Raw genomic sequence first — 23,725 nt, 5'->3', positions numbered from 1 at the left:
GGTCATGTTAAGCTTTTAATTCTCTAATTCTGTTACCTAATCGTTTCTTTAGCATTATTCACCGTTTTTTATTTTGACCTTTTTCTGCATTGCGGCTCAGTTTTAAAAATGAGTGTTCATTTCATGTAGTACTATATTCTGTGACCTATGAATCTCTCATTTCAGAAGTGTCCTTTCATTCCTTTCAGACTTGAACAAAAGGAGCCTGAGCTTTATCATGGTAGAATCAGGTACCTGGCTAGAATGGCCATGAATAAGAATATTCATGCTCATATGACAATTCTTGTACACAACCAGGCCAGAATAGAGTTGCCAGTAATTGTAATATGCAAGTGTTTGAGATGTCAGAAGGAAAATGAAAAATCACCAAAAAAAAAAACACACACATATTCACAGAGTGAAATCGTGCCAACTCCTTGTGGACCGTGACTGGGTATGAGATGTTCACCCAGATCTCTAAAGCTGTAAGGGAGTAGTAGTAACCAATGTGCAACCCCCATATAAACTTGATTTAATTATGATCCCCAACCGCAAAACACTTGAGGCTGTCTTGTTATCAGATAAAAAAAATGCCTTGCATTGCAGAAAAGCTGGATTGATTTGGCTGTTGCACATTCCATTTGAGAGTTTCCTGCTGCAGATCTTTTTATGTGCTTGTTTTATTGCATACTTTGAACTAAAGCGTCATCTATAAATATAGTTTCATTTAATTACAAGCTTGGTATACTAGAAAAATGAAGGATTGCACTTTATCAGCAGTGAGTTACTTGTTTACAGATTTTTATGACTTATCATGTGTGCTCTCCTCTAACTCGATATACTAAAATTGTGCAGTGGTGCATTTTTAAATCTAGTCTTTTAGGAAATGTAATTACTTGGAAGTAGATAATGTCTTTTGAGGCAAGTCTACATCTGGGGGATATCTTAATGTGTCATTGACCTGACAGAAATAAGCATTTTTAATATCAAAGCACAATTTGGGGATGATTAAAGGGAGATGTGCACAGTGTCAGACAGTCTCTGTCAGCACCCCAGTCAGTCTTCATCTGATCTGATATATACTTCAGTTTCTCCTTATGCCCTATACTAGAGTTTCTTAATGAATCATCCTAGTAATTGAAATGTTAAATAGTTATTTTTTTTATTAAGGCCATGTCACATTAACTGACTTTTCCAGCGATTTTCACTCATGGCCTTTATTTACATAATCTTAATGAGTTGCAGGCAGTTGGTGGTGCGCACCCTTGAAGGCCAGTTGCATAGTCTGACATAACCAGGTTAGTTTTTATGTCTTTTTCATGAGGGTGGCCACTCTGTGCATGAGAGATGAAAACCAGTGAATGCTTATTCAGAAGCACAATGCATGTAATGCACCATTGAGGAGTAAGGGATGCGGACACCTTAAACCTCACAAACAGAAGAGAAGCTTGTCCTTTGAATGAATCATTTTATATACCGCAACAGAATGGGGGGAAAAAAAGCAGAGTATTGTGGATGAATTTGCCATTTCTGCTTACCCTTCATACAGCATGCACTCCATTGGTAAGTACGCCATTGACTGTCAGATAGACAGACAGATGGAACTTTATTTGTCCCCGAGTGAAATCTGGCTTTTTACTGAAGCTTTTTAAATATTTTAAATACATAAATAGGTAGATAATCAAGTAAATAAATTACACACACAGAGGAATGACTATAAAGCAAGAAAATTCAAAAAAAAGAAAGGTTCTGACTTGGCTGTCACAGTCACAGTGAGGCACTATATAGGTATACTGCTGTAAGTATAAGGGGGACCCCCCAGTGGTGTTTCTGGACACACTTCTGAAAATTTAATTGTCTGAAAGTCCTCAGTGTTAGTTTGTCACAGAGAGGATGTGTGCAGTTGTTCACAATTGCACTCAGTTTTAATTCTCTCCTTCAATGTGACCTCCAGAAGGTCCCCCAGTGTGTCCTATAACTGAGCCCGTCTTCTCTGCCTTTTCTTGTATAGTTCCACTGTTTTCCGAGATCAGTCCAACCTGCATGAATGTGGACCCTCAAGCACTTAGTGGATCACCACTACATCCACTCCTTGAATAGTGGTTGGACAAAGAGGCTCTTTGGTATGGCAGTTCCTTATCTTTGCTGATGTTAAGATACAGAAAATTCTGTCTCCTGTATTCTGCCTTATTCCTTTTATCAGTGCACCCCATAAGTGAAAAGTCAGAGAAAATCAGCAAGTCACATGACCTGCAGTTTTTAGTTAGAGGTGTACTGAGTGAAGAGTTAAGGAGATGGAATTGTTCCTTGTGGTGCTCCAGTGTTGTTCACAGAGTATTTGAACCTCACAAACTGTGGTCTGCCCAATAGATAAAGAATCAAGCACAACTGTGCTGGAAACGTATCAAGATGTTAATAAATTTGACATACCCAGCAATTTTCAGTAGTGTAAACTGACACAGTCTGACAACGAGATCAGCAGTTGTAGTCAGCAAGTCTGACACCCCCAATGACTAGAAGTCTCGTATGACATTGACTTTTAGATAAAACCAAAGGTGATATTTCTTTGTCCTCTGGTCCCCCAATTAGGCATTTTGTTGCAGTCCCGTATAACTCTGAAAGTGTTTACTTACATTAGAAGCTTGTTAGATATTTGCTTTGCAGGCTCAGCCACACAAGTATTGGGGCAACGTAGACACTTTTTTAATAAATACCTAAATAAATTTATTTTGGAATGAACGTATAGAACAGCTCAATTTTTTTTTTTTTTAATTAACGTTATTGAAGATTTCTGTACAAGGGTGGCACCACATTCAGTGGGACACCCGGTGACCCAGAACTGAATGTGTTGGGTTATCAGATGGTTGTGTGATTTGGTTACAGAACTGTAGCAATGTTCAATATAATCAGAAGATAAAGTGAAGCCTCCATCTGTTTATCAGGCTTATGTGTGGTACTGTATTAAAAGATGATAATTGTGGCCATCATTTCAAGTCACTCATTCAAATGCACAGCTGCATCAGACAGCTTACCTTGTGCTCCCAAAGCAAACACAAATCTGGTATTTTTGAATTTTTAAACCAATTCCATAGATAAGCGTTTAATAATGAAAGTTTTTTTGCCTTGAAAATGCATCAGGATTTGTATGCTACCTGAGTGTCAACTGTGACAGCTTTTCTTTCTCCCTCTCTCTCTCTCTCTCTCTCTCATATTCTTCCTCTTTCTGCCTTTGCTCTCCATCTTTGTGCTCTGCACAACTCTTTACATATCACCAGTGCTATGCGAACCACAGGTTAAACTTAAACTAGTTACCATTGCTCCCTCTGGTGGCCCTTAATTCCACTGCACTCCAGTATTGAAGAGCCCCTCGGCAACTTTGGGCTGCCTGCTCTCCTGCATGGGAGACATGTTTCCACTAACCCTTGGCTGGATACATCTGGCAGCTTAGAGAAATAAACTTGGCTACTTGCCTGACCTCTTAATACCTCACTTAATGTGGTAGCCTAAGAGAATCTCCTTTTACAGCACCTGTTAGACAAACAAGGCTTTTTACTCCCTGTATCTGATATGAACTCTCGTCAGGCAATTTTTTATGGCTCGTAACTCTCTTGAGCCCCTTTTGTCCCTGGCATCCTTTCAGCCAGATTGTTAATCTGTTACAAAACTTCAGAAATGAAGTACAGCAGATAAAATGTTTTGCTTATAACCTTTCTTCATACAGTTTTTTTTCCCCCCCATAGAATTAACTTTCAGCTTTTTACTTTCTCAGATGCATACTGATGCAGCCCTTCTTTAAATCCTTTATAAATGAACATCATTTGTAGGCTGTGAGACCAAAAATGTAATTTTTAACAAATTAGTTTTAGTCATTCATATTTTCTGCATGAGCAATTCACTTTCATAGTTTGAAACTAATTATACGTCTTCTCATCTTACTGCTTTTGAATATTGTTCTTCAGCTTCTTTCTCTACTTTTTGATTTCTGTCATGTAACAGCAAAGGGGCATACATGACACAGTGCTTACTGAAAAATTCATGATGCTAGTCCTTTATATACTAATCAATGTAGCATTATAATGAATCTTTAAAAAAAAAAAAAACAATGTTATTGATATTGATGGAATTAAATTATAGAGAATAAAACACAAATCAATAAAGTATATAGCCTTATAATGTGAGGACCTAATATAAAGAAATCCTTGATGAATTTTGACGCATCAAAGACATTAACATGAATCCAGTATGTTTATTTTAGAAGAGTATCAATAAGTTAATTCCAAGTTCTAAAATTTGGACTGTTCCGTGTACTGAAAATTACATTATTTTCTAATTTTAAGACCTAGTTTTACCACTGAAGAGGTTTGAGACAATGAACATGGAGTGTAGTGTAACGTACTTCATAACATTTTGTCATACCATGAGTTCTTCAGAATTATACTGTGAACGAATGTGGAGGAATTGTGCATCTGAAGCTGAATTTTTTAAAACCTAACCACAGTGTAGGGCATTCCCAGGACAGCATGTGATCTAGTATATCAGGTACTTGACAGCATTGTTCACTTTTATTCTTTATACATTTTAGGTAATCTAAGATAAATATTTGCAAAGTAAAAATTTTAACTTAATTACTGAATGTTTTGCACAGATTATGGAATGCATCTTGTATTTAGTATATGAAATTCATATTAAAACATCCCATTCTGATTATCCACCTTAATAAAAAAGATACGCGTGTCTGTGTGTCTGTCTGGTTGCTACATCTCTGTTGTTGCAAAAGATGACATATCACAAACATTTTTAGTAATAAATTGCATTACATTTGTTATTTCAATGGATGGCGCATTGTAAACATTAATGCAAAGGTCTACATTGGTTATTAAGATTTCAACCCATTTTAAATAGGTAGCACAACTAGCAAGGAATGTAAACATGTATGAAAGCTCTTTATTACCTTTACTTGCAGTGCCTTCTAATCCACTGGTAAATAGGACTTCAGAAACAATAAGAGAATCTTTTATTCAAATTCAAGATCTCAGGAAGCTGGAGCCTATACTTTCAGCACTGGGCACAAGGCAGGAGCTGATCTTGGATAAGAAATAGTCTCATGCAAGTTGGGCTGCTCTGCATCAGCCATTTAAGATAACCAGCATCTCTTTGAGTTTTTACATTCCACGCACGTCTTTGAGTTTTTACTTTCTCATATATGAAGTATAGGGAAAGTATTGTAATTGTCCAAAAATTTAACCTCGACATTTTGGTGAATTTTGATGTTTTAGACCTCACCTAGTCCAATTTACTTTCTTGTAGGGAAAGTATTGTAATCGTCCAAAAATTTGATTTTGGTGAATCTTAATATTTTAGACCTCCCTGAATCTGAATATACCATTTTGGAATTATGTTAACTTGTGTGTGTGTGTGTATGTAAACACGATAACTTGAGTACACTTTCACTTGGGTCAACCAAATTGTACAAAACGTAGATTTGAGAATATTATGATTGTGTTGCTAATTTAGTGAAAGCCATTTCTTACTGAACTTTCCTTTGAATTACTTCCACCTAGGTTTTTAAAGAAGTTTGCCTCAACCCACGTGTGCCTTGTGGTAAAATCTTGTTCACATATACTGTGTTTTTATTATTGTTTTAAAAGGAGGGTGAAGGCTACACATGGGTCCTAAAAATATGCAAAAAAAAAAAAAATCAGTCTAGTTACTGGAATAAAGATGAGCAATGCATCAACTTGGATTATTTGAAAGATAACCAAAAAAGAAAAAAGGACAATTCCATATGTCTTGTGGACCAAAGTTTTTAGAAATGTAATTTAAATTTTTTACTTGCCATTTGTCTTATTTTATTCATGCTTTTGCCATTTACCACCTTGTTGCAACATCTTTAGTTGTAGTTTAACATTTGTGTTAAATGCTCTTTTATGCTTGTGACTTTTTCATAAACAGCCATTCAGATTTTTAATTTAATTATTTTTTTAAGCTGTAGCTGCTTATGCAAGCTTTGTTAGCATTTGATTGAGATGTAGACATATCCTCTTTAATAAAACCCCTATGTGCGTCCAGGTGTCTGTGTGTGTGTGTGTCTTCTGGTGAAGTGCGCATGCGCGGGGACGCATGTGTTCAGTCTCTCCCTGTGCAGAAATAGAGAGAGAGAGACACGCACACGAGACACACGCAGACACAAGCAAGAGAGACACACACACACACAGGCACATGCATTCATTGTTGCAATGTTACTTTTTTTGGTTGTTTATTAAATTACGGATTTTCCAAATGTTTTTTTTTTTTTTTTTTTTGTTTCCCTTGTGCTTTTTAGTCAGCGGTTCGTAGTGCTATAGCGCAAACTCTTACAGTGTTAGTTTTCTCTGTGGTTCAAGGTTTTCTCAGTGTTATTCAATGTTTTTACATTTTAGTTTACTATTACGCTGTACATTCTATGGTATAATTGACTATATTTGTGCTTAAAAACTTAAAAAAATATATATTTACATACAGTTCGTACAGTCTGGAATGGATTAATTGTATTTACATACAATCCTATGGGGGAAATTACTTTGGTACACGCCCAAATCAGGTTTCGACCAGAGTTTTGAAACGAATTATGGTAGTGAACCGAGGTTCCACTGTATTACTGTCAGAGAAAATTACAGGCATTTTATGGAAATACAAACCAGTATTACTGCGAGAGAAAATTAAAGGCACACAATACAGTGATGCATATTACAGCCACATACAAGGTCCCTTGCTATTTAATATGGGCTGTCCCTACTAATGTTTATACAGTACTGTTCTAGCGCCCGTTATTGTAAAGGGCTTAATGTCTAGTATACTATTTATGCCCAAAAGTATGTTGACACCCAACCAAATTACTTTTTTCAGGTGTTTCATTGTTAGCAGGTGCATAAAATCAAGCATATAGCCTTGCAATCTCTGTTGGCAAGAATTGGTAGTAGAATGGTTCACACGGGTAGTGTAAAGAATTGGAGTCTGGAGCAGTGGAAAGGTGTTCTCTGCAGTGATGAATCATGCTTCTCTATCTGGAAATCTGAAGGAAGATTCTGGGTTTGGCAGTTGCTAGGAGAATTCTGCCTGCCAGATTATATTCTGCCTACTGAAATGTTTGTTGGATTAGGGATAATGGTCTAGGGCTATTCTTCAGGGTTTGGGCTAGGTCTCTTGATTCTAAAGAAGAGTACTATTAATACTAGCATACAGAGATATTTTAAGCACTTGGGTGCTTCACACTTTGTGGCAGCAGTTTAGGAAAAGCCCTTTTGTGTTATGGCCCATATGCTTAAAGCCAAGTCCATCCAAACAGATATGGAGGAACTAATGTGACCTGACCTAAGCCATATTGAACATGTTTGGGGTGATTTGGAATGCTGATTACGAGCCCACTCTTCTCATCCAACATCAGTACCTGACCTCACAAATGCTTTTGTGGTTGAATAGGCACAAATTCACACAGCAACAACAACATTTATTTATATAGCACATTTTCATACAAAAAAATGTAGCTCAAAGTGCTTTACATAATAAAGAATAGAAGAATAAAAGACACAGTAAGAAAATAAAATAAGTCAACATTAATTAACAAAGAATAAGAGTAAGGTCCGATGGCCAGGGTGGACAGAAAAAAAACAAAAAAACTCCAGACGGCTGGAGAAAAAAATAAAATCTGTAGGGATTCCAGACCATGAGACTGCCCGGTCCCCTCTGGGCATTCTACCTAACATAAATGAAACAGCCCTCTTTGTATTTAGGGTTCTCATGGAAGGTCTTGATGATGATGGTCATGTAGACTTCTGGCTTTTATTCCATCAATGTTGGTGCATCATGATGCTTTGAGTAGGTGGTGGTGGCGGCGCAGGCCCACCACAAAGAAACCTAAAAAAGAAACAGAAGAGAGAGTTGGGGTCAGTACGGATTTTAGAGCCACCATGAATAGTTATTATGATGAATTGAACATACAGAGTATCAGTTTTAAGTTAAAGTGAAGTTATAAAAAGGCCATGTTAAAGTAATGTGTTTTCAGCAGTTTTTTAAAGTGCTCTACTGTATCAGCCTGGCGAATTCCTATTGGCAGGCTATTCCAGATTTTAGGTGCATAACAGCAGAAGGCCGCCTCACCACTTCTTTTAAATTTAGCTTTTGGAATTGTAAGGAGACACTCATTTGATGATCTAAGGTTACGATTTGGAATATAAGGTGTCAGACATTCCGATATATAAAATGGAGCGAGATTATTTAAGGCTTTATAAACCATAAGCAGAATTTTAAAGTTAATTCTGAAAGACACAGGTAACCAGTGTAGGGACATCAAAACTGGAGAAATGTGTTCGGATTTTTTTTCCTAGTTAGGATTCTAGCAGCTGCATTCTGCACTTGTTGCAAGTGATTTATGTCTTTTTTGGGTAGTCCTGAGAGGAGTACGTTACAGTAATCTAGTCGACTGAAAACAAAATCGTGAATTAATTTTTCAGCATCTTTCAATGATATAAGAGGTCTAACCTTTTGCTATGTTTAAGTGAAAAAATGCTGACCTGGTGGTCTGATGAATATGCGATTTAAAATTCAGGTTACAGTCAACAGTTAGCCCTAAGTTTTTTACTTCCGTCTTAACTTTTAATCCTAATGCATCAGGTTTATTTCTGATAACCTAATTGAATCCATTATTGCCAATCACTAAAATTTCAGTTTTCTCTTTATTTAGCTTGAGAAAATTATTATTCATCCATTCAGAAATTCCAATAAGACATTGTGTTAGTGAATCGAGAGAGTCGGTGAAATCAGGTGCTATTGATAAGTACAGCTGTGTGTCATCAGCATAGCTGTGGTAACTCACGTTGTAACCTGAGATAATCTGACCTAACGGAAGCATGTAGATTGAGAAGAGCAGCGGACCCAGGATAGAGCCTTGTGGAACACCATATAGGATATCAGGTGTCTTCGAGTTGTAATTACCACAACTAACAAAGAATTTTCTCCCTGCCAGGTAGGATTCAAACCAATTTAAGACACTGCCAGAGAGGCCCACCCATTGACTAAGGCGATTTCTAAGAATATTGTGATCAATGGTGTCAAATGCGGCACTCAGATCGAGGAGAGAACAGATAAATGGCCTCTGTCTGCATTTACCCGCAAGTCATTTACTACTTTGAGTGCAGTTTCTGTGCTGTGATTTGCTCTAAAACCTGACTGAAATTTATCAAGAATAGCATGTTTATTGAGGTGGTCATTTAACTGCATAATGACTGCCTTCTCTAGAATTTTACTTAAAAAGGGCAGGTTAGAGATGGGTCTAAAATTTTCAAAAGCAGAGGAGTCAAGATTATTTTTCTTGAGTAGGGGTTTAACTACAGCAGTCTTAAGATAGTCTGGGAAGACCCCCGTATCTAATGACGAATTAACTATGTCCAGAATATTATCAATTAGCATACCTGATACTTTCCTGAAAAACTTTGTTGGTATTGGGTCAAGGACGTAGGTGGAGGGTTTCAGTTGAGAGATTATTCTATGTAAATCAGTTTAATCTATCCTGGTGAAAGAATTTAATTTGTTTATAACGGAGTACTGGGGTTTAGGAGGTTCCGCAGTGTTGGGGAGATGTACTATGTTATTTCTAATATCATTAATTTTTTGATTGAAAAATACAGCACCCATTACAAAATCTTGTGGAGATCCTTATGAGAAGAGTGGAGCCTGTTATAGCCACAAAGTGGTTTGGGGCAACTCCACATTAATGCCCATGGTGTTGGAATGGTGATCGGGTATCCACAAGCTTTTGGCCGTAGTGTAGTGTAGTGTATCTGACATAATTCACTGTAAAAGTACACAAAGATTTAGAAAATCTGAAAAGGGGCACTTTGGTGCAGTGGCTGACATTGCAGCCTTACAGTTTCAGAGACCTGGAATTGAATCCCAACCCGGATACTTTTTTTTTTTTTTTTTTTCTTTCTTTCTTCAATAAGTCGGCATATGTTTTCCACCAGATAGACTTGTTCTCTTCACTTTTCCTAAAGATGTGCAGGTTAACTCAATTGGCTCCACATGAGGGAAAGGATGAGTGTGTGTGCTTTGTAATAGATTACTGCCCCATTCAGAGCTGCTTCCCAAGCTGCATGTAATTCTTCTAGGATAAGCACCAGTTCCCCAGTTTCTGTAAAATGAATAAGCATGTTAGACATTTCTCTTGTAAGAGCTTTATAAACCTTTTTGTAATCTGATGAACAGCTCCTGCTGAATATTGTGCTGTTTCAAGTTTGTCATGATAATCCAGTCAAATGTAATTCTTACCTGGTGTGTCTTCCACAGAGTAATGTTAGTAGTATAATACTAACAGTAGACAAAAAAAAGTGTGGAGAATACACCACAATGCATTAAATACAACATCCATTATCCAACCTGCTATATGCTAACTACAGGGTCACAGGGGTCCGCTGGAGCCAATCACAGCTAACACAGGGTGTAAGGCAGGAAACAAACCCCGTGCAGGGCGCCAGCCCACCGCAGGACACGCGCACACACACACACACACCCACTAGGGACAATTTAGAATCGCCAATGCACCTGACCTGCATGTCTTTAGACTGTGGGAGGAAACCCACGCAGACACTGGGAGAACATGCAAACTCCATGCAGGGAGGACCCAGGAAGTGAACCCAAGTCTCCTAACTGCGAGGCAGCAGCGCTTCCCACTGCGCTACCATGCCGCCTCATTAAATACAACATCTGAAGATATATACAAGAAATGCACATCAGGTACACTTATGGTAGTGTGGGCAGGAGCTGCTGCTTAGCCTTATGACCTATGTGCTCTACCTGCTTTAGATCATCAAAGATGGTAATTTCAAGAAAGGATAGCATCCCCTCCAAGTTTGATGATCAGCTTTCCTGGAGCAACAATATTGAATTCTGAGTTACAGTACTCTGGTACTGTATAAAATTTGTGTTATTAGATATGGAAGCATAAGGAATATGGTATCCTGTGTGCGCTAGTTGTCATGATATATAAAACACTGGAAGCAGTTGAAACTACATAAAATTTTATGCCAGACTCTCAAAAGCATTTCATCACAATGAAAGTGAGTGCCACTGGATAGTAACTACTAAGGCAGTGAGTTTTGTTTGGTTTGGTTTGGTACCGGGATCATTGTTTTCTTTTTAAAGCAGTTTGGAACCACCTCAGGCTCTGTGTTTAAATATAAAGCCTTGTATAAGAGACAGTATTTCTTGTTCATAAAAGTAAAATTGTTTATTGCTAGTCTATTTCTCAACCTCTGATCTTCTACAGCAGCTTCCCAGCACTCATTTCTGCTTAAGTATTATTATAGAAGAGGAAGTAGTATTTTTAAGTGCTTGAAATCCCCTGAAGTTTTTATTTTTATTTATTGTCATTTCAGATACATTTTGGAGCAATGCTATAGTGTACAATGATGAGCTTGGAAGCAGTTCAGCCTTTTTGAGACATAATAGCTGGCTGTGATGAACATGCCCCTGCATCAAATATCTGTTATTCCACGCGATGTGAACTCATCAAGAGGCTCAAGTGGAAAACATAAGGAAAAAGACAAAGAAAATAAACAGGTAGGCACTCTGACAGTTCGCTTCAACTCTAATATTCATTTTTTTATTGTAACATGTACACAGTTTTGGTGTCATTTTATTTTTAATGAGATATTTTTGATGTTTATTCCAAATGTGCCTTTTCTTCTTGAAGGGTTGTTTTAATTTTGTATTGCAATGCTTGGGATAATGGGGGAATGTGTGGTCCTCTTGTTTCCGAGGACTGAAAAATCCAAATGCTGTTAAATTATGTTTGAAACCCATTTAATCAATTCAGGATAGCTACCCATGTGGAGTCTGTGTTTGGTTTCCCTGTGTTCACCTGCCCTTCCCAAGGCTTGTTACAAAAGTACTGTTTTCCCATAGTCTGAGTTTTTATGCTTTGTTGCATCAAACTACAACATGGTTGATAATCTGTAATCAGTGTTGAGGTTTTTTGCTTGTTGTATGAACCATCTTTGCTGTTAGCACTAGAAGTAAGGAGTTAGTCAAGCATCTAGACTGGAAACCACAAGCGTCCATCTCCACCACTGACTTGACTAATCCACCCTAAGCTTTTCAATTTCATTGTCTGTTTTGTAATTGTTTACAGTTGTTTCAAAAATATATCTTTATAAGAAGCCGATTTAGTAAGACTTGAGTAGTGGCCAAATTATTTAAATTTTATCATTATCACAGCTTCATTTTTAAGAAGCTCTAAAAACCATGATAGGTCCTTTTCATCATCAGAAATTAAGGATATTTGGGTACCAAAATAATTTTGTACCACAAGCTTTGTGTGTTTTTTTACCTTCATTTCACAGTTAACCTTTTGATCTTTTAAATGACTTTTTCAAACAATTAACATGGAAATAATTCCCCTTATGCTACTGACAGAATTGTCGGATAGCAGTATTCCCAATAGAATATTATGGCATCAGAACACATGAAGTGCATAGCACTGTTATCAGTAGACACAGATGCACAGAGAATGCTGCCTTGCATGTACTGTATACAGTATGTTATGCTGAACATTAAGATAATCCGCACAAGCCTTCTGTGTATGTGTGTGTGTGTTTTTTTTTTTTCTCCCCAAAAACAAGCTAGCTCACAAATCATCTTATGACACACATCCATCACAGCCTAGTGGAAGGTTTTCTTTTTAAGTTTAGGTAGGTCGTCTTGTAATGCCTACACAAATTATGTTCCTTTGTCACCGTTAAGCTCTCACAGGGTTTGTTCCAGCTGGAATAAACAAGTATCTTTCTGTCCACTCACTGGTAACTTGTCAGTTTTCTATTATAACGTTTATCTATTTAATGTAGACAGGGACATTTTGGCCACAGCGCGGTGTAGCTAAACTGGCTAATAGTGATACAAACAGAACGCAGGAGGAGAAGACAGCAGGGTAGTGTATGGCAGTTTCCATCAGCTTGAGTTTGTTGTTATGTTGTAGATGACTAATTGTATCTGGCTGTTGGCACTGATAAGGTGGGAGAAAAATGTAATAACTGACACATTTTATAGACCTCATAACAACCTACAGAATTAATGATCTGGACTTGCTTGCTTTTAATTGGTTAGGGAGAATTGAACCACATTCTTCACTATGTAAGTGTAAATTTAGATATTGGCAATGGAGATGTTTTGGAAAAAGTAAGGAAGTTCTACTACTTGGTGGATCTGTTGAATGCAAACAGAGGTGAAGGCATAACCGTGATAGAGGATGAAAGGTGCATGAAACAAATTCTGTTAGCTCCCCCCTTATATATAAAAATATTTCTCTAGCATTGAAGTGCAACGTTTATGAAAGCTGACAGAAAAGTAGTGTGGTTTATGAGGGCGAGACTTGGACAATGAAAACCGCTCATGAAGCAAAGCTTAAAAGAACAGCCATGAGAAGAATCCGGTGGATGAGTGGACTGTCACAAAGTGAGAGGAACATGAATGAGAGGTATAAGACTTGGGGAGGTGATATCAGGTGATAACAGGTGTTGTGCTAAAGGAGGAAAAATGCACTATGGTTGTTTGGGAACGTGAGGTGAAAGGCAAAGGGTGATTGAATAAGAGGTACACCAAGAAGGGAATGAGACCAAAAGTGATGTGGCTGGAGGTGGTGTCAAGTGATATGGAAAAAAATGGCTTTCACGTAGGAGTGTATGATTACCACAAAATTCATAACTGAACATTATTTCACTTGATATTGTAAATGCAATTATTCATTTTGATTAATAACACAGCAATACAATGTTTTTTGTTGTCAACTTTATATGCTGTATACATACAGTACAGTAGAAGCCACTATTTAGTAGTTTTATAGGGAACCACCTAAAAAAAATTAGATGCTGCTGCTCTTATGTTATTTATATAATGAACTAGAATTCATATATAGCACTGTCAAATAAAAAAAACACCGCTGCCTAAATACTTTTCAGGTTCACTTCACACTTACACAGTATTTGCACATTATCAGGCAATTAACTGTTACATAGAGTATGTAAGATATGGCAAATTACAAAAGCATAGACACCATGCTATGCACAATGTTTAGGCTTAGCCTAAATATTACAGGATTTTAACCAACTACTAATTGCAGTCTATGAATGAGTCCAATCATTGATAGCAACAATGTTCAGTACGTTCACCCCATTATCTATAATCATGCCTACTTGCTGCTGCTTCTCCTTCAACCCTCAGGCTGCCAGTGCGACTCTCAGACCTTAAGCAGCTGCATTTCCGTTCTTGTGGAAAGTATGCTATTTGAAAGCATCTGCTTTTCAGTGTAAATTCCTCATCAGTATAATGAACTGTTATGCTCAGAAATGCTTCCATAGTTCTACTCAACCACAAATCAGTTACGGTTTCATAAAATGCCACTTAGTTCAGATCCATTTCCATTTCTGTCCATTATTTGGAATAAAGTAAAGGCAGTGCAAATTCAGAAAAATGGAGGCTAGAAGGGGTAAGGAATCTCTTACCCAGGGTGTTGATTATTTTTGAAAACCTTCATTGTCTAGTTGTATTCAGTCTGTTGATGAATAAAACAGGATGACTGGTTTTCTGAAACTGCGTTCAATAGCCTGCTCAATACAGACATTGCTTAGCATGAATAAATAATGAACATTTACCAGTGTCACGGACCCGATATTACTGGGACTTGATGCTGCTTGAGACTCTCTTTTAGACTATATGGTTGACTTTTAGATGGTTATGCAAATATTTGTGTTCAGCATTCCAAAGTTTTGCACAGCATTTGTTTTTGATTGATGGTATCGCTATCTCTCTATATTTAAAAGAAAATCCTGGAATGTACAAGCCAGGCGACGAGACGTGATCTTCTTGGAAGTCCTAGAAAGACATTTTAAAGACCCGCGAGAACAAAAAAGACTGACAACAGAGCATCTTGCAGGGCCGTGGAACATAAGATTCTCGCAAGACACACCCTTCTTATCAAATAAGACCATAGACAGCCAGCAAAACATTCAGTCATGTGAAGTCACGTGGCACTCTCAGATCCTTTGCCTTTAGCGAAGAAGAAAGAGCAGTGTGGAGAAAAGACACCCAAGGCGCGATACATATGAAGAGAAAGGTACAGAATGTGAAAGCAGTAACAGGCGAAAGTATTGTAGTGTCCCAGCCAAGCTGAAGCCTTTTTTGTTTTAAGTGACTGTTAGGTCCGCTCGTGCGAGGGCAGAGTACAGTACGGCATACTGAAAGGTGGCTGCTGTTTGATGCGGTAAGGGGAAGGCGAGACCCGTGTGAGGAGGGGTTGGAGAGGGTGCTAGAAAGTTGTGTTTGGGGTTACGCAGTTGGCGATTTTTAAAGTACAGGTTTTGTGACACTTTATTACATCAGTCGCTACAGTATCAAAAAAAAGATAGCACAGATCGCACTGACAGAAAACAAAAGGAAATTAGTTTAACTCAAATGCATCTATTGGTTACTTTGCAAAAAAATTAACTGCTGATGATGTGGATCGTTTTGCCTGTGCTGAAATTCCAAACAGAGAAACCTATCCTGAATTATGGTACAAAGTCATTAAACATAAGTCTTACAGACCTCATTTAAAAGGTTCAGCATATTGGTACAGGAAAGATTCCAAATATTGTTTTTACAGAAGTTCTGAAATTAAAGTGAAACTAATGAAATAGCAACAATTCAAAGAAAAAAAAAAATCTTACAAGTGTATATCCGGAAAACCAAACACAGGGGTTGGTGAGCGAGGCAAGCAGGGGGCAAAGCCCCCTAGTTGAAAACAAAATAATTGCTTATTACAGTTGACTGTTTTCGTTCTGATACTAAAGTGTATTACAAGAAAAAAAAAAGTCAGGTGTCATAGGTTCACCATTACTTACATGTGTCGCTTTTTCTGGAGGGTGTTGCTTTAAAGACATTTTTAGAGAGCAGTACAGTCACTTGTATATTGTGAGTTCCTTGGATTTGCCTCTTGCGCTTAGTGAATGCATCTGTAATGAGTTACAACAATCATTTACTATAAATGGGAAAGCTTGATCTCTAAATGAACTAGGGATGTCATGATACTCAATACCTTTCAATACCACGGCAAAAACAATAGAAGCAATTTATTTCTTGTATAGCCCAAAATCACATGAGGAATGCCTTGATGAGCTTTAACAGGCCCTGTTTTTTGACAGGAAAAAAACTCCTAAAAAAAATTTTTTTTTAAATTTGGGAATGTTAATTCAGAGAGAAAGAGACATCAAGACATCCTTCCAGGTAGGCTAGGCTGGGCATGCAATCGGTGTTGAAAAATGGGGTGAATACAACACACAAAACAGAACACAAGTAATCCTCTTCTGAGGTAAAGCGACCTGCTCGTGGTCAGAATGTGTAAGTTGTAGTATCTGATCACACATTCTCAGGGATTGATGTCCAAAGCCTTAACCACTATACCACACTGTCATGGTAGTAAGAGCAGCTTTAAAATACTGACATACCCATCGTGATAGCGCATTGCCACTTGATGAACCACCTGGATTGAAACCCGAGTGCAGAAGGTCACACCTCAGCACCACACTGGAACAGTGTGGCCAATCCTGCCACCAGCTCCCAAGTTTTCCCTTTAAGTTGGAGGACTGGATGCAAATTAACATCATACCCAGGATGAAGCAAGCACAGGTTAAGGGCCTTGCTCAAGGGCCCAACAGAGCAGATTCACTTTTGGCATGTGTGGGATTCGAACCGGCAACCTTCCGATTGCTGGCGTAGTTCACTAGCCTTAGAGCCACCAATCAATCGATCAATCAGCTATCTTTTAAGAAAACTAGTATTGGCATTCATAAACCTCAAAATACAATACAGAGCTTTAATTTTGATATGTTGTAGACGTGTAGAAGTGTAACAACAAATGGGGGAAATTTTATAATCTTAAAGGGGTTTCAGCATAAGGTTGATAAAGGATGATATCAATATGGAGTACCTAATTTAACTTGGAGGATAAATGCACACATGGTATGTTCTCTGTAATAACTGAAAACATTACTTACTAAGCATAAACATTCAAGCGTGTGTGTATATATATATATATATGTATCTATGTATGTATGTACTGTTGAATTAGTGAATTCCAAGGTAATTCACATTATTTTAATTTAAACTCTCTGAAGTTGTTTTTCTAACAACATGCCTTTAAAATATGGCTTGTCAGAAAGTTACTCTTATGTTTGTAACATATACTATTGTTAGATTTATATTTATAGTATATCATTAACTGGTTAAAAACAAACTAAAGGTTAAAGTAATAATAAAGAAAGCTTGTGTTTGTGTTCTGGCTTTTTTAAAGTAATAATATGCACAATTCACGCAGTCACCTGCTGAAATACTCTTGTCTTGCAGACAAATGATTTCCACACATGATGTCTGTTTTTGACATGTGGTAACATGGTGCTGTGTCATCATCACTATGAGCCATTTTTTGTATGTAGTTCTTTGGCACAATTTTCTCAACTATTACTTTACCTTCTGGAGTAATTCATCTACTTGTAGTCACGCATGATGGCAGTACTGACTGTCATTCTATACTACTGATATTTTATATTTAGAAGAAAAAAAAAAGCAAGAATGGTATTGAAAGTATCATTTCTTTTGACATTCCTAAACAGAGCACATTGTAATCAATACTTTAAACAGGTATTTTGTGCCAGCCATAATCGTAATCTGGATTAATGTACAGTCAATTATGCAGCCCTAGTTTCATCCTAAAAAGTGCCCAGGACTATTAATAGTGGAGGAAAAACATCCTTAGGGGTTTATGGAAACTAACCGACTTTGGTAAAAATAGAAGATGATGATCTGTAGGAAACTATTCTTTCATTTACAGAGCTTTCACATTTAAAGAATTTAAGTCTGTGTTCCTTATGATTAGGGTACTGTCAGGTATAGGGATATGATTTAAAGCCACCTTTCTGCTACATCATAGAACTTATGAATTTCGTCCCCCAAATGCCCCACACCTCCCGAAATTTAGTTTTTAGAATTGACCAGGAACCCTGTTTAAAAGGCCACATATCTGTTTGTGGTCAGTGATTGGTTTTGACCAGTTTAGCATCACAACTGTAGTTAAAGTAGTTTTAACTTATTTTTGGCATTTTGATTCCTCCTTTATTCAACATGGGTTCAAGAAGTGTGCTAGACCACAGTGGACAGTGTTCAGTCTTTTGAAACCTCTCTGTTCTTCATGAGAGAGTACTTACCCTGTAGGTGAATATTAAAGAAAGTACACAGAGTTGTGAAGAATGACAAAAACTAAAAGTTGTCCAAAAAAGCAAAAAAATACAATTATCATTTAGATTTTCTATATCTTTCCCATGTATGTCTGTTGCATAAGTTTATGTAATCCATGCACAAGTATTGCCTTCTTTCCCATTCTTGTAAGTAAGAGACAGAACAGCCTGAAAGACTATTAACCTTTGATTCCTGATTTTATCACAAAAGCCACATTAGGATTATATAGTGAGTCTGTGGTAGGAATTAAACTGGCAACCCTGCAATTTACGGTCAGATGCTTTAACCACAAGGGAGGCATGCTGTCTGTCGGCCAGCATAGTAACTGACAAATTATGTGTATAATGACTTCTTTAAGAAATTTAGTGGGTGGTTCAAAGGCAACAACAACTCTCTAGTTACAGTTTTCTGCTTAAACCAAGGAATCCTTTGTCAGGAACCCTTTGTCACTTGTCCGCCTATGCCACATTCACCTTCATCACTGCCATTTCCATTTATGAACTTGGAAAGAGAGGTAGGAGTTCAGGAGGTTTTGAAGCGGAGGCTACCTATCAACATCTAAATCTGTCATAAGGGCATCCACAAAAGGTAAACAGCACTCATATCCCCAGTGCTTATTTGTGTTTCTGTAGAACTTAACTGGCAGCTTGAAGCTACTGTATCTGAACACAAAATACATAGAGTAGAGGAGCAGTATGTTTGCTGGGACAAGGGTATATCTTGTGTACTTGACATCCCATCTGGTTGTTCATTTTCCCAACCTTTACCATCATGTACATAATTGTAAAGCAATGCAAGTTTGTAAATAATATGCATTCAAATATCATTTGTTCTTCATGTCCTTGTTTGTTTAGAACAGATAAAGCTGCTACTACTATTTACTATTTTAATTGAACAAATGGCTTTTGCATTTTTTTTTTATTTTAAAAATAAAACTTGGCATATATATAACACTTTCCTCCCAGAGCCCAAAAAACATTTTTTAGTAGTTTTTTTTTTTTCTCTCTATTATAAAAAAAAATCCTGGGAGAAATCGACTAGGGAGACGAGATGTGATCTTCACGTGAAGATCACGGAAGACACTTAAGACCTGCGAAACGAAAGAGATTGGCCACGGAGCGTCTGGCAGACCTTAAACATGAGACTTTGTGCCAAGAGATTGATCCAGGACCGTCTTGCGTCGACGTAGAACATGAGATTCTTGCAAGACACGTCCTACTTACAACCAATCTATACTAATAAAAGGCAAAGCCCTCACTCACTCACTCACTCACTCACTCACTCACTCACTCACTCAGTCACTCAGTCACTCAGTCACTCAGTCACTCAGTCAGTCACTCACTCATCACTAATTCTCAAACTTCCCGTGTAGGTAGAAGGCTGAAATTTGGCAGGTTCATTCCTTACAGCTTCCTTACAAAAGTTGGGCAGGTTTTATATCGAAATTCTACGCGTAATGGTCATAACTGGAAGCTGTTTTTCTCCATTTACTGTAATGGAGATGATCTTGAACGGCGGGGCGGAGTTTCGTGTGACATCATCATGCCTCCCACGTAATCACGCAGTACATAGAAAACCAGGAAGAGCTCAAAAAAGCGCTTAAGAAAACATGCATTATATAATTGAGAAGGCAGCGAAACAATAAGAAGCGAGCGAGTGACATATACAACCATATTCATGAGTTCTGCTACTTCGGAAACAAAGCACAATGTAAACCTACACTTTAAATTAAGTTCATAGACAAGCTACCGCTGGCGTTTGTAATTTAGTGCCTGCCCATATAAGGCCGTCCGTCAGCGGCAATCCAATAGCAAACTCCCACTAAATATTCACGGGTGAAGGACTGTGCTTATGGAGAGGAAGATGAGATGGTCAGGGTGGTGTTTGACACAAACTCAGCGAAACTGCGAGAGAAAGTTTTAAGTGCCAGGACTAAGGTAACATTAAATACAGCCATGGACATAGCACGAGATGGCACCAGCACAGCTGGGAACCTTCGATGCATGTACACCGAGCGGCTCACGTGAACTGACGAGTGCACAGATAAAAGCAACAGTTCCAAAGGCGCTGAACAAAACCGAATTACACAATTGAAAAGGCAGCAAAAATATAAAGCGCCTGATAAGCATATTCATAAATCCAGCTACTGCGGAAACAAAGCACACGGTGGAAAAGTCAATGTCCCGCTAAAGGAAGACAGTGTAAAAAACCCGTGCATGCAGTGTGTCAGGTCTCAGATAAAGAAGAAGACGAGCTGTTTATTGATGCAGTAAGAAACGAATCGATGAATGAAACCTGTCATCTTTACAACGATTGACAAACACGGAATGTAACTTGAACACAACACATCCTACAAATACGAACCTGATTGAAAGAAATAATGATAATCAAATCCTTGATGACAGCAACACTCAGTAACACTCACAAAACAAATACTGTATATTGACAGTCATGTTACGTTATTTTTAAAATGTTCCCTTTTCTTTTCTAGCTTTTTAACACACTACTTCTCGCTGCGATCTGCGGGTATATATATATGTATATATATATCCCGAACTACATACTCGAATAATGGATACTTTATTCGCCATCAATGATTGTTTTGGTAAAGCCATACTCAGTGTATTCATTAGATGAACGGTAAAAAGGGGGGCGAGGGGAGGATGACTTATTGAGGCATGCAGGCTGTAGTCGCGTCAACTCTATCTGAATTGCGATCACATTTGAAAAATATATCTTTTCAAGTTCTATTTACTCCATATGTGTCAAACTCAAGGGCGCGGGCCACATCCGCCCGGCGTGTAATTATATCCGCCCGAGATCATTTTATATACTGTATTATTGTTATTAATGGCCGGGTATATGAAGCGCTGGTAACACAATAAACTACAGATCCCATAATGCAATGCAACGCTTCAGCTGCCTTGCAGAACACTTACCACGTTAATCAAGTCTAGCTTATGATGCTGCAAGTTTTGCGAAGCTAGCTTACACGATGCTGAAGAGAAAAGTTGATTTTGAAAATAGAGCCTTTAAAAACCGATGGGAGGCTGAGTATATGTTTACTGAACCCGTGTGTCTCATTTGTGGAGCTAATGTGGCTGTAATTACAGAATTTAATCTAAGACGGCACTATGAAACAAAACATCAGGGTAACCTGAATGCAATGCAGAAGATACAGAAAGCAGAAGAATTAAATAAGAATCTGACACTTCAGCGGACGTTTTACCCGTGCACAATCACAAAGTGATTTCAAGTGAAGCTGCTTTTATGGGAGACACAAATGCACCAGTGCAACCCTGTTGCCAAGTAATGTTAAACCAAGTCGTCACTACGGTGTTCCCAAATACGCACTTTGCTGATAAACTGAGCGCACTGCGCACTGAGTTTGCACGGCGCTTTGGTGACTTTGAGAACAAAAAGTCCGTCTACATGCGGCTCGAACCTTGTGCATGTTTGGTAGCACATATCTGTGTGAGAAGCTCTTCTCAGTGATAAAGACTAACAAAACAGCACACAGGAGTCGCCTCACTGATGAGCACCTGCAATCCATCCTGAGAATCTCCACAACACAGAACCTCACACCAAACATAAACGAACCTATTGCCAAAAAAAGATGCCAGGCGTCCAGCTCTAAAATGACATATGAACAAAGACAACTGAATGATTTGATTTGTTATTGCTGAAAGGAACACATTTTATTTATATTTCCAGGTTTTGTTATGCACAGTGACAAAACAATTACATTGACAATCATGTTACGTTATTTTCAAAATGTTTCCTTTTCTTTTTCATTGCTTCTTTAACACACTACTTCTCCGCTGCGAAGCGCGGGTATTTTGCTAGTATCAAATAAGACCACAGGCAGCAAAACACTCAGTCCTGTAAAGGCTTTGAGCACACACAGATCCAGGGTTCTCAGTGCATATAAAGTGTATAAGGACAGTACGTTATAAATGAAACATAGTCAACTAAGCGAAGAAGAAAGCAGTGCGGAGAAAAGTGACTCAAAAGCATTGGAGAGAAAAAAATGCAAAAAAGAATAATCTAGGTGCAAATTCAGAAAATAAGGAAAATAATAATCAGCCCAGAACAAGTGGAATTGGGGGGGAAAAAAAGCACATCCAATCGGGCTCAGAATTAAAAGACAGAGTAAAAGACAAAGTAGCGCTATACACATGCAGAGCAGTTTAGAGATTATGAAAGCAGTGGAATTCGAAAGGTTCAAAAAAACGTTGGCACGATACAAATGCCTAACTTGCTCCCAGCGAGAAGCAAAACATGTAGCTCGCCAGCAGCAGAAACCCAGTGGATGATCCGACTGCTTCCTCTTCCGTGCTTTCAGTCACCATCCCCCCAACCCCCTTCACAACGCAAAGTGTCAAAAGGACAGCTGCTGTACAGGCTTTTAAATGATCGACGGGCAGCCCAACAGCAGCAGAAAGATAGCAAATGATCCGACGGTTTCTCCTTAGCATTGCGTTCAGCCATACCCCCCTCCTCCCCCCAAAACCTTGACAACGCGAGCAGCATTAAACGTCATGTGAGAAAGAGATTTAACCACACCCAGGGCCGGAAGTAAAGGACAAGTATTGTTATAACAAAAGTTTTCAAGTAAAAGTGAAAATAATGCGTATGTAACATTTCCCATGAAACTAACAATCTCTTTAAATTTTATATCTGGTAAACCAAACCTGGGGGTGGGCGAGCAAAGCAAGCAGGGGGTGGAGCCCCCTAGTTTTTTTAAAAATATGCGTGTATGATATAGACACATTCCTTCATCAAGGACAGCATAAAAACTGTAATTTAGAGTGTTTTCTTATGAGCTGTCTCTTTTTTTCCTATCAAATTTTTATGACCCAACTATAACTCATGGGAAAGCTTGAAAGAGTACACGTATTTACACCTTAGACTGTTTTAAGAAATGAGAGGAACAAAAGAGAGTGGGATTGGTATGTCGTTTCTGTTAATTTTTATGTATGTTCGGAGCTTCATAGATCCTAAATCCCCTTAAATTACACACTTTTAGTTTTGATAGCAGGAACACTGTACTGTCTTCCCAATTAAGTGAATAAAAGCATCCTTTCTCAAACCCCCCACCCCCTTGTCCAAACCTGACCCAAGTCTTTTTGGGGCTCAATAATTGCATTTTTTAACAAACTTTTACAATTTTGGGTTGGTTATCTTGTGGAAGAGAATCAAGTAACAAGTCAGTTTTTCACATACAAGTAGTGCCCGTGCGTATGTATTTCAGTAGATAAAAGTGACTTGTTAAGCTAATACTTTCATTGTCGTCATAATCTGAAAATGTGGTGGGAAATGCAGTGTCAGTGATGAACTTCAGCCTTGATAATGGAGACCTAGACTTGAGCAAAAGTTCAAATTGACCATACCATTAGTACCGTTTTTGAGCTTTCCGTTGCGCTTAAGGTGAGTCATGTAGGAAACTTTA

General features: G+C 38.1%; 1 protein-coding gene across 4 annotated transcripts in view; it reads left to right on the top strand.

The window, feature by feature from the left end:
* The window catches only part of march8 (membrane-associated ring finger (C3HC4) 8), a 197,247-nt gene that overhangs the window by 61,428 nt on the left and 112,094 nt on the right, over positions 1 to 23,725 (top strand). For 3 of the 4 annotated variants that reach the window (XM_039737926.1, XM_039737909.1, XM_039737917.1), the window contains exon 2: positions 11,388 to 11,571. In XM_039737926.1, coding sequence (XP_039593860.1) covers positions 11,470 to 11,571 — 102 coding nt within the window. In that variant the 5' untranslated portion in view covers positions 11,388 to 11,469. Of the gene's footprint in view, positions 1 to 11,387; positions 11,572 to 23,725 lie in introns of those variants that run through there. The other variant, XM_039737933.1, reaches the window with a different exon arrangement.

Source organism: Polypterus senegalus, chromosome 1, assembly GCF_016835505.1.
Source record: "Polypterus senegalus isolate Bchr_013 chromosome 1, ASM1683550v1, whole genome shotgun sequence".
NCBI lineage: Eukaryota > Metazoa > Chordata > Cladistia > Polypteriformes > Polypteridae > Polypterus > Polypterus senegalus.
The sequence above is the reverse complement of the archived record's forward strand: the minus strand, read 5'-3'. Positions and strand labels throughout refer to the sequence as shown.